This window comes from Rhopalosiphum padi, chromosome 4 (assembly GCF_020882245.1).
Source record: "Rhopalosiphum padi isolate XX-2018 chromosome 4, ASM2088224v1, whole genome shotgun sequence".
Taxonomy (NCBI): Eukaryota; Metazoa; Arthropoda; class Insecta; order Hemiptera; family Aphididae; genus Rhopalosiphum; species Rhopalosiphum padi.
Window position 1 is genome coordinate 20,064,516 of NC_083600.1, and position 13,563 is coordinate 20,078,078.

Here is a 13,563-nt window from a genome sequence, read left to right on the forward strand (position 1 = left end):
TGATATTATAGTTGTATTTATAATATATTAACGTCAAGTTTCATAGTAAGTCATGCTCTACATAAAACGATTAGTAGTTAATTTGTTAAATTAAAAAATATGAACCTAAAGTAATTTTATTTTCTATTGTATTTTGAAATTTTACACTATTAATGTTATAATTTTACTAAATTAATAAATTACATTTCAATATCCTAACTTCTATTTACAACATACAGATATGTAATTTTATTAATTGTAATATTACAATACAATATAAGAAATCATAATAAACAGAATTCTATATATTTGATTCAGTAAAAAACAAACTAATAATATAATTATCGAATATTTTAATTAACACATATAGTATTTCAAGAATATTGATTAAATTTATTCCCAAAAACAAACTTAATAATCCTCCAACGTTACCTATAAGAAAATATAATATTACATTTATATTAATATCAGAATATTATAATTTTAATATTGTGAATCAATATTACAATAATATTAATGAAACATGTAGAGTAAACATACGTTCTAAAATAAAATCAACTAAATATTACAGATTATGATGTTATAATTAATGTACAGTCATTTAAGCACTAAGCTCGAATTTAATACGCTAGTTTTTACTATTAATAATAGAAAAAATCAATTATACTTATACAGTATTTTACTTGCTATAACAATAATTGCACATAAGTAATAACTACGATATAATTTCGATCATAGGTAATCTGCCACAAAATAATGCCAAATGTCTAATACAAATAGATTTCACGCAAAATCACATGCAATCTAGAATTTTCTCTATTATTGAGTAAAACCTAGTTTTAACTAAGCTTTAAAACAATATCAATCTTAATTAAACTAATGAAAAACTGTATTATCACAATAAAAAAATATTATAAGCAAAAAATCATAATTTACAACAGCTACATATTTGAAACTAACCTATTACATTTGCTAATCATCATTGTAACCAAAATTGAATTTTGCAAAATAAAAATAACAAAATGTCGAGAATAATAAAATATTTCCAAACGAGCTTTTAATTAATATGATAAAAATAATTATATAATATAATTTCATATTATTTTTAGTTTTCATGTAAAAATGATAAGATTTTTTTTGACAACATTTATTTATATTGTATTATCATGACTACGTGTCATATCTAATGTCAGTGGCGCAACCCCCCTGGGCAGAGGGGCCATGGCTCTCGCACAGGCTGTGTATTTATTATTGTTTTTATATCAGTACGTCCATAGAGTATAAAAAGAGTAGAAATGTTATTTGTTATCTAAAGCTATGGTACCTAGTTCGATTACAAACGTTACCAATTGTTTTGTCTAGGCGATCAGCAGTAACTTTTATATGATATTTTTTTGTTGCCCCCCCCCCTTTTAGATATCCTGGCTACGCCACTGTCTAATGTATTGTACTGAATATTATAGTTTGTATAGAGGACATTTTAATTTGTTATTAATACAATGTATGTTTAGACTAATGGTATTAATGTACGAGTTTCTACAGTATAATCAATGCTGTAATGTTCTGCTGTCATTCATCTGAAAAAAATCGATTATCGTAACTCATAAGTTGTAACGTATCACTTACTAATTAGTGATTTCAGGTTTAATATCGATGCGGATGTGTATGCCGTAAAATAAGGTTTTTTGAAAACAAACTCGATCGTGGCACCTCTAGAACTGCAACCAAACAATTTTTAATATTAATCATTACTTATTGTATACACGTAGTATAAAAGTTATACGTGTATATATATTATATTAGTATATTATGTAATTTACAATAGTATTAATTTATAATATTACATAATATATATATAATATATATATGTATATTGTTTAATTGGATTATATTGTATATAGAAAAAACTTTACTATTTGTCAACTATAGAATATAACATACTTATTTTTAACTAAATTTGTTAATTTCATGTAATTCCAATCGTCGAAATGAGATGTATCTATTACTTCATATTCGATCATAGAACATGTTGGCAAACAATTACACTCCATTTGATTTTCCGGAAACTTGGTTGCATCTATAATATTTTAGAATATTGTGAACAATTGTCTTTAAATAAAAAAAAATACGAAGACATATATTTATTTTTTTAAAACTATGGGCATCTAATTATGAAAGATACATGATACGCAGTTATAACTAATTGCATAGAACTATATAGATAATATTATAATTTATTAAATAATTTATCGTAGTAAACGTGAAACGATTCCTTCATCAATTAGTAACCTTTGTTTTAGGCGTTTACTCAAATAAAAGAATTAAACAATTTTTAATACATGTCTAAAGTTAATCGTACATATTCTAGATTCTGCAATCTTTCAAAACACTTTAATTATATACTGCTTCAAGTTATAATAATTTTAAGTACACAATAACTAATTTTTTATACTTAAAGAAATCAGAGTATTTTAAAAAGTTACATTATTGAATTAGCTGATAGAGTACTATTAAATTAATGTTATGTCTTAGTTTATTAACTACTTTTGTGCATGGGCCGAGGATTACTTGTAGAATCTCTGGTACCTATTTTGCGTTTGAAAGTTTTTCTTAATATGTTTATATTGTCGGCATTCAAATAAGAAATATATGTTTGACCTAGTTTTATGATTAAATGATTATTTAATATAATAGATAAATTTTACAATTTAACACATAGTTGTTGGATAATTGAATATAAAGTTTTTATATGTGAATTAATTACTATGGAATATTGGTATAATGAATTTAGTATCTAAAATTCTAAATAAAACTAATATATTATAATTATGGCTTTAAGTAAATGCAATTATGAAGATAATTAAAAATAGTATAGACAATAAGATTTCACGAGAGAAAAAAATATTGGTCTTGTTAACAACTAAAGTAGTAATTCATAATTTTTTAAATATAGTTTAAATATTTTGAGAATTTCACAGTCATTATTTCAAATACTCTAAAAAAAATTGTGTCAATTTATTTTTGATATTTTTATACTTAACCTAACTTATACATGACGAGTAATAATTTATGATAATGGTTATAATATTTTCGTAAATGTTCAGCTTCTTGTATTTTTTGTATACGTACAATTAATTTTAAAATAATGTACAATTTTATGGATTTCTAAATCTGAATTTGAAGTAATAGTAGGTTTATAAAATTGTAAAAGATTAATAACAAATTTTTTTCTTTAATCAAAATGTAATATCATATATGAATTGAATAGATTATATTAATATTTAAAAAAGGTACTTAAAACTAAAATAACACATTTTATTAAAAATTTGGAATAAATTATTTTAATATTTATATATTGAATTAAAAACAACAGTTTATTGAAATATACGTAATTATATAATATTAAAGTGCATTATTATACTAGGGGTATAACATATATAAAAAATAAAAATATATTGCATATTTTATATAATTACGTATAGCATCCAGTACGCAATTGACTTTGGCTGGACCACATATTTTTATGTCATTTGCTCCTAAAACTGATAATAATAAATAATAATATTAAAAACCGGACCATACCTAGGAATAAGTGCATACAATAACGTGTATTAAGTCGTTGTTTGATTCTCAGATATTACCATAGGATAAGCGTACATCTAATAATATGATAAATCAATAATAGGTACATTTATTACTTTTCTTAGCAAACACTTCACTAGTAGATTACCGTTTTTGTTAAAAATATTAACTGTACCACACCCACACAAAGGTAATAATTATATTTCATAACTAGCTATTAATTAATCGTACATAAATAAACACTCATAAACAATCGATTTAATATAGAATTATAATCATATCTCAGACATCGGGATTATAAGAATTTTCTATTAATTATTATGAGATGTTATTGTTGGAAAAATTGTAGCTGAACATTTTTCCCCCAATGAAGGGGAAAAGATAAGATTTCCTAATATATCATTTTAACTATTATAATGTTTATAATACAAAATCGGTTATTATCAAATGTACTATTTTACATTTACAGGTTTTAATTATTAGTGTTTTAAGTCAGAAATATCGTATTTTATAAATTTGAGCAAAAACGTGAAATATTGATTTTTTTTAACACAAACTTTGATGATAATAGTATATTGAGTGACGTGATCGATTTATTAGGTAGTATATATTTAAGTAAACAAGTAAATAATGCTATTACAATATAATTATTCTGTATTTTTGTATGATATTAAAAGTATATAATTTAAATGATTTTGTCAATATATTTAAAACTATTATAATATTAAAGAAAACATTTACATTAGTGAATTGTCATTAGACAATGTATGCAAAAACAAAGATTATTAAAAAAAACTAATTTTATTAAAATATATTGAAATATTTTGTGCATTTTAATATTTCACAATTTTATATTTCATCAAATTTTCAAACACCAGCTATAATTAGCTAATTAGTCAAAATTGAAACAGTTGATTATAAGTAGCTAAAATGTAGAAATTATAAAATGTTACAAATATTTTCTTATATCTAAACAATTTTATATTGTTTGTATTTTTTCCACTTAAGTTGACTAAAATTAAATCTTTATATACATGAATACATGATACATTCAATATTATGAAAAATATATATTAATCTCCTCTCATATAATGCATTAAACGTACCAGGCGTACTTTAAATATATCATGACAAAATCTGGAAGAAATTAGTTTAACACATTTTTCAAATTAATAATCGGTAGGGAAATATTGTAAGCGATGAATTTTGTAAGGTGGTATGGAGAGTGATAACAAACAAATACATTGTCATTACAGACAAAAAGTTCATCGACATTTTTGAGCACTGTTTACATTAGGAAATAGACTACACAAAATTACTGGCTTACAAAACTTACTTTTAAAAAACCACCCTGTTGTTAAACAAATGTATTTTCTACTTCGTTTAGAATTTTTATTAAGGAAACATCATAATAATATTAATTAAATAAAATAATAATTACATGCTCCTTGGAACATTATACAGCCACACATGGAAATAGTTTTGTTTATTTCACATTCATGGTTACAATTTAATTCGGTGTATTGTTTAAAAATGGATAGCTGTCTTTCGTCTTGCAAATAACATTGTCTAATTTCCAGTGAACGCCACATTAAGTCCGAATTAATTTTTTTCACGAACGGAGTGATTTGTATTTTTGTATATGTGTCTGGTGTAATAAATTTTCTAGGAGTTAATGAATAATATTCAGCTGGATTAGAAAACGTTATCTAAATAAGATCAATAGAATTAGCAATGTAATATTGGAAATAATAACATAATATTCTATGTGATGTGATAAATATTTTACGTAATATCATAGGCACAAATAGGGGGACGCTTAGGGGGTATTAGCACCCTCAATTTTAAAAGTAGCACCCTAAAATACTTTTTTTATAATTTCACAATCAGTGGCTATTCAACGCTATGCCCGGAAAATGAAGAGCATAAGCACACTCAGTTTTTTTATTGAAATTGCATCTATGCGTAATATATTTTTTTTTTATATTGTGACTACTTTAAGTAACGATTTTCATAAGCAAACAGAAGTTTGCTGTTGTAACTAACTATTATAGGCATGAGTAATCTGACCATTAAGACAAATAGTGTTTTTATACTGTTTAATGTTGTATTTAGATCTGTTTAAATAAGTTTAGGTTGAAATAAAACGATAACTCTTTAAGTTTAATATATAATAATAGTATACTTAAAAAGTTTTTAAAAAACTAATAAATCAATGACCTAGATAAAAGAACAGTAAAACAGGACGTAAAATTAATGTTTTTAAGCGTCATAAGAACAATTAATAAGTATGATGTCATGTTGTTAATTGGTAAAACTGACTGTTCAAAATAAACTGTGATTACGGTTCATTCCACAATAATTACATAGGCGAAAAAAAATTGTTTTTTTTTTAAATGCTAAATATTAAATACATATTTTTCATAAGTTTAAATATAATATACCGATCAAATATATAATGAGGCTAAACTCTTTTTTTTCCCACACAAGCAATTTGTTGTATTCTGTAGCATAAAAATTGTAAGCCACTGAGGAGTTTAAAGTCTAACCATCATTTTTTCAATATGAAATCTAGCTCTAGCTATGCTCTTTATATTCAAAACATAATTTGGAGTGAAATTTGGAAACATAAGAAAAGGGGGAATATTTAAGGAAGTTTCAGGAGACATCAAGCTTAATAAAGTTAAGAAGTCTTTATCAGCTACAGATTAATTACTTATAGCTGTAATATATTTAAAACTACACAGTGTCATACAATTTTTATGATACAATAAATACTACAAAATATTATATAGAAGAAAAAAGTTTTCGGCTTCATATTTTTAGCCGATATATTACATATGTAAACTTGTAAAGAGCCAACATGTTTTCAATAGTTAGAAAAATGAATATGAACACTAAAAATATCAATTTTCTTCTATTATTTATTTCTTATAAAATTAACCATTAACAGTTCATTTTGAATCGTCAATCTTATCAAAAGACAATGCAATGTCAATACTATTTTTGCATATTTCCGTGATTAATTTTTTTTTTTATGAAATAAGTTACTATAAGAAATAATTCTACTTTTAAATAAAGGGTACATAAAGGTTTTGTAGTTGACACCTCACAATAATGAGGTGGTATCTGCATATAATATTGTGTAGAAAAGTGTACTAAAATCATATCAATATATAATCATTTGTCTGTTTTCAGTCTTTAAATAATATCATTCTTATATATGATTCAATACAATATTCGTACCATATTTTTTGTTTTTGTTTTGAATTTATATACAAAACATCAATATTTCTTATTTATCACTCTAATATTTATGTTTTCCGTGATACGTACCACAAATCTACCTTTTTCAATGCCCAGATTAGCACAACTCAAGAAATCGTCATCCGAAGTGTGTAGCATCAATCTTAAACGATGATTATAACTAACGCCACTCGTTCGAGCAGGAGTCACGTCAACGATAGTATGTTGTTTCGAATAAAATGAGTATCCATCATCTAAATTCCAATTTGATTTACCGGCATTAACATACGTAATGTTTTTTGAAAAAAAATCAGAATACCTGAAATTACAAAACATTGAATTGTATTAATGTACCGCTGTGAGGGACACATTTTAAACACGAATAATCTTAGGATACCTAAGATATAATAATTTTATACTGTAAAAATGATCACGCAGTAGTTGTTAAATATAATTCATTAACCGTAATAATATTTAAAACATTAGTATTTATTTCTGCTTTATAAATGTTCACAATGTAATATAATCATTATATTCATGTTTATTATTCACGAGGTACTCAAAATATCTTTAACAATAACATAAATGTATAACAATGTTATAAATTATATTATATCACATTAAAAACTAAATAATAGTTATAGGTAGGTACTAACTTTGTTGTTTTAGATTTTGCAGAGCAGATCAACAAAAAAAGGTCTTAATATTTTTGTGTTTGATAGACTAATTTCTGTTATAAAATTGGATATCATTGGTTAGTATTTTGATGTCAAAAGTAAAATTTTCCAAATAATTAAAAACAATGGTAAATAACTAAAAATTAATTAAGGAAAAATGAGTATATTTTTACAGTACCTGTTTTTGATCTAATTGATTTTATTTTTTAATGTAATCTAAAAATAAATAATCGTGTATACTTGAAATTTATATTATTATTTTCTAGAATAGATATGATTTCAAAAACGGTTTAATTTTTTTTAGTTACATCTATACAGTTGTTGAATATAATACCTAAGTCTTGAAAATGATATCTCACATTTTTTTAACATTTGTGTACCTATGTCAATTTAAGTATAGGAAAAATACTTATTAGATGTTTTTTTTTCACATCATATGAACTTTAGATTTTGACAAAATTGATAATTAAATGAAAAATAGAGTATAATACATTTTAGTAATTTTGTTATATTTAAAAAAATATTAATCATAGACGCTGTTATTTCTATATTATTATACAATTAATTTTTTTAAATATTTATACTTACATTTTTTTCAGCGATCTTTTTTATACATTTCAAAGATATGTTAATAAGAATAACATTTATTTATACATAATACACCTATATTGCTATAATAATTATTTTATAAACAATACGATATTTTTGGCTACCAGTAGTTCATCGTAATATATAACTTATAGAAAAGTAATTTACTTAAATGATTTTTATAAATTATACAATTTTCTATAAAATAGAGGTAGTTGACATATAATTTGTCGTGTGTCATTATGATTTATCATTAAATTCAAATTTAATATTATGTCCATTGTAGTATTATGAGTATAATAAATGAGGATTAAAACTTCAAATGTATTATACAACGACGTTTTTAATCTAAATCTTTATTAAAATATGTATTTATTAACTTTACCTTTGATAATATTCATCTTTAAAAATTTGGTTTAATGGCATCATGTTAATTGTAAAACATAATCCAAATATGCCTATTATTGGTTGAATATATTCGCAAACATTTCTCAACGTTGTATTCTGCCATTTACCATCAGACTGAAATACTTCTGAACAACTAATCCCACAATCCTATTATTAAAATTAGAAATTATGAGACAACTAAATGTTGCATTTTTAAGTATTAGGATACACACACACATATATATATATATATGGTATTAATAAAGATAATGACAAATCGTATTAAAAATTGAAATAAATCACCCAGTGACAAATATACTTGTAAACTAAAAATATAACATGTGCAAGGTTTAGCTAGCATTATTTTAGTATTTGGTTTTAAGTCATTGTTAAGTTGAGATAATTTCCGTTAATGATAAAAAGGATCCGTCTATTTTAATATGAGCTTAGAACCTAATTAAATAAATCGTTGGTTTGGTCATTGATGTAACGTGAGAAAATGAACTGGAGATAGGTTTGAAAATCATTGGTGGCTGTGTAAACGTCTGTTTAGAAGGAAAATTGAATCTTATAATATAACTAAAAACTTAACTCACGTGCAAACAATTCTTTATTACATTGTAGTCAATATATTCCCTTAAACTTTGTTCCAATCCATGAGAATAAAAACTGACAGAACATATCTTATCCCTATATATTTTAAGATTATCCCTGAAAAGAAAATGTTGATTATTAATGAATTTTTAAATTTTGGTTTTTTATTTACTTTGTTCAATATCAAAGTTAGAAAATATGGGTCATACATAAGTGTATTAAAAAACAATATTTGATTTTTTTGTTCCCCGTCATGTCCATTTGTCCATTACAAATAAAATTTCAAACTCGATGAATCTATATGTATATTTTTATTTATTAATGAATAGGAAATATAAAAAAATTATATATATAATATACATAATATTATATTTTTTAATAAAAAAAATATTATTTAAAATTAGGATAATAATAATAATTTTTAAAAATTTAGCGTGATGTAAGTAAACAATTTATAAATAGCAATAATGCTATATGTTAATATGACGTGTTGAGTTAGTATCTTAAATTTGTATCTTTAACCCGATTGTGATCTGAATAAATTATAAATTTAGCCAATTTAGGCAACCTTCTTCAAACTTCGAAAAGCTATATCTCGATAAAAAAAATTAATGAAAAATAATAATTTGAACGATAAAAATCATAAAATAAAATGGTCATATTAATTAACTACAATTCAAATATCAGTTGCCATTTGAAAATCAAAAGTTGATAGTGGTTTAACTATTAAATAAAAAGGCGAAAAAATTAAAAATTTCATAGAATTTAAAAAAAAAACATGAAAAAAAATATTTGAAAAAAAATTTAAAAAGTCAATTCTTGACGAAATAATTAGTGTTTAATGATAAAAGAATCACCCTGTGTATTAAATGTCTTAATGGTTAGACAAACTTGACATTGTTTTAAAATGTCTAAGAGTTTGAATTTACTTGGATTTGAAGTACCTATAAAATAATGAATTTAATTTGACATGAATATTATGAAATATTTGTTTAGTTTAAAAAATCACTGAAAACAGTGACCTCCATTGTAGGGGAGGAATTGGGATTTTAAAAAAGAAAAAAGTTAACTTTGGGATGCAATCTGATGATATCTCTCCGTCCCGCATTCATGTTCCTTAAACATGAAGAGATTGTTGTCAATTTATAGGGTGTCTGAGAAGAATAAAATAGCAGGTGGGCACGGTCACTGGTTTAACCCAGAACACGAGTGGTTTCTATCTAAGCAAGTGAATGTGGAAAGACCGTAAAAAAGAAAGACTCATCGAACCCCCCCCTCCCACTCATGCAGAAGTCAACAAGAAACCATTGTGCAATATAACATTTTTATAATGCACAAAAAGTCTGAACTGCATATGCGCAATTATAGCTCTATTTCTAGGTAGGCTAAATTGATATCAGTGACCCTACACCACTAATATTGATTATTAACACTAACATAAAAAAACTGGATGGGCTACAGACAAAAAACTGGGTGGGCTAAGCCCCCCCCCCCCCCATAGTTGTGCCTATGCTGAACTGGTACAAAGATTTTTCTTTTTTAAACTGTATTATATTAATTGTACACATGGAAAATAATAACTTGTATTTTATTTATAACCTACCAATAAGAACTGTTCGTGTCCATATATTTTTCCCAAACGGATTTTCGAAGTTGACTTGACGGGCAAATCATGATTGACGGGAAGGGTATTTCTCGAATTGGCGATTCTGTATTTTCAATAAACATTACTGTTGGGTTATTAATCCAAACACTCGCCAAAACGCTCAGTGCTTTAAGTGTTATTGATATCATCAGAACAAATATAAGAATCCAAAACGATCTAAAACATATTTAAGATTTAGTGAGATTTTTAGGTACAAATTAAACACAGCTAATTTTTTACATATCTACCTATAATTATATAGAAGATTATTATTTTAATGTGGTTTACTATACCATAGATTATAAACACTTGTATATAACTAAGTAAATATTATGTAAATAATACATTTATCAAATACATTGTAGATCAATTAATGTCATGATGAATGCTTAACGTTGATAAGTATTTATTTAGAAATAAGTCGATTTGTAATTGGCCAAGTATACAGTAAATGATCCATTGCTTTGGTACAGAAGTATTATCGGTTAGATTTTGACCAGGATCGTTGTAACATTAAATAGTATATAATTCATTGCGTATATAGGTAAAACTAGTAATTACATACTTTATTTTATATTTTTAGTTAGTAAAAAAAGTAACTATTTTGTTTATTATTCGTCTTAGATTTTGATCATAGCAATGAACGTATTGGTTTTATAATAATTTGTATTTTTACGTGTAACGAAATTAAAACAACGACCCGTTAATGTGGTACAAAACTAGTTTGTTACGCTAAACTGATCAACGTCTTAAATTAGCCGCATTATAGTTAGTATTTTAGAAGTCAAAAGTTAAGTATATCCAACACTTTTAAAAAAACATGGGAATAATTTTAAAAAAAAAAGTTACGGAAAACCGTAACACCAGTTTTGACAATATCTTATACAAAAATAAATTACTACAGAATGTAATATTATAAATAGTATATTCATGAAATAATTATATTAGCATTTTCTAGATATGATATTATAATATTTTCAAAATATTTTGGCTCTTTTTAAGTTATTTTAAACATGAGATATTTTTGAAATTGTTTAGCTTTTTAACTTAGTTGTTCTTAAAACAGTCACAATTTATTTAAGCGTTTAAAATTTTAATTTTTACAAAATTCGTCAAAACTACGATGATGTGTAAATAATTTAATAGTTAAAAAGTACATTGTTTTTATTTATTTAATTTTATGTTTTTTAAAAATTTTAAACTTTTACTAGTTTTACATAAGTTTTCTAGTAGAATAAAAAAAAAAAAACTGTGAAAAACCAAAAAATAAATTACTTTTAGTAATATATATAAATTATAAATATTGTTAGAAGTAGAGGCTTACATACTCTCTGCCTAGAAGGCTAGAATCATTTTATTTTTGAATTACATCATAACACATCCCCATTACCGTGCGGTCTTGCCAATAATACTCACGTAATACTTTTCCAAAAGCTTTTTAATTGCTGAATGACTTCTCTGTTATTTTCTGATGTAATTTTTTAAAAAAATTCTTAATCTTCATTCACGTAATTTTTTTCGTAATTTTCAAGTAAATAATATAACAAGCAGTTGTTACTATCATTTAATATCATTACAATATTCTCATGATATTTGAAATGTATTCTATATTATTATAAATAACTTATTATTTATCTTTTATTTTTTTAAATAATATCCACTAGTCTTTTAAATAAATGAAATGGTTTCAGTTTATTTTTATAAAATACATTTCAATATATATTTTGAATTGGTAAGTATATTGAATTATACATGGGTACTAATGAACAAATAATATAATTTTGATTTGTTATTACTTATTAGGTATCAATAATATCACAATTTAAAATAATAAACACGCTAAACGAATAATAAAAGTATTCAACTAACTTTTCTATAAGTGATCTATGCTTTGTTGAAAAATAATTCATACAGGGTGATGTAGTTTTTTCACAATACTCAAGAAACCAACTGTGTTTAGTAAGCTTCATGATTTTTATAACCAAATAGTTTTATTTAATGTATTGACTATTGGTACTTAACTTTGAAACATAAACATTGACCAAAGTACTTATAAGACACTACTAGATATTATGTTCATAAAAATGTCAATTTAACACAACTATTTTTCTAGGTCAAAATTCACGGAAGTTAAAGCAATTATTAATTTATGTGGAAGGACAATATTGTCAATATTATTATTTTATTCCCGGTATTTTTATCGCGTTTTAATTTCAATAAAAATTATTTCTGTATTAATTGCACTCGGGAGAATTTTCATAATATTGGTTTTAATGAAAAAAATAATTAAAATGACAACTGCACGAATATTGAAATAGGTTAAACGTGGCTGAAAGTAATGGATATAGTGTTGTTTTAGTACTTATTAGTAATATGGTAGCTGTTAAAAAAATGTACTAAAATCATTAAAAGTTAAAAAATTTGAAATTTTATTCATCAATAACTAGTAAATTGATAATAATTCATTAAATAAACAAAGCAAAAACTACAAATATTGAATTAAAAATCTTGATATAATAGGTACCTTACTATGGTCAATATTAAAATAATTTATTATTCAGATTATATAAAATAATTATTTTCGTGTACAAGATCGGTTTTGATCTTGAAAATATTTCGGACTTTGTTTTTAGAATTTAGAACTACATAGTTTTCTTGAAAAGTAAAATATTTTAAAGAAGATAATATGAAGTATTTTGAAGTTTCCCACTTTCCTACACTTAAAAACTATACAAAAACTTTTCTATTTATTTGTTATAATTGGTTAAATCGTTTTTAGAATTTGTATAACTTTATAGGTATATAGAGACAATTAGGTTAACAACTTTTATATTATTATCAGCAAGCTTATCATTCAGACTAATA

At 24.0% G+C, this 13,563-nt stretch overlaps 1 protein-coding gene across 1 annotated transcript; it reads right to left on the reverse strand.

The window, feature by feature from the left end:
• Positions 1 to 298: 298 nt before the first annotated feature.
• Positions 299 to 12,668, reverse strand: LOC132928782 (pickpocket protein 28-like; the record flags this gene model as incomplete). Its single annotated transcript, XM_060993650.1, has 9 exons — positions 12,568 to 12,668; positions 10,657 to 10,875; positions 9,056 to 9,170; positions 8,458 to 8,627; positions 6,898 to 7,126; positions 5,003 to 5,270; positions 1,921 to 2,059; positions 1,606 to 1,697; positions 299 to 411 (listed from the first exon to the last, which is right to left on the reverse strand). Coding segments are annotated over exons 1-9 (1,446 nt in total), but the record flags the coding sequence as incomplete, so codon positions are not given.
• Positions 12,669 to 13,563: the final 895 nt, after the last annotated feature.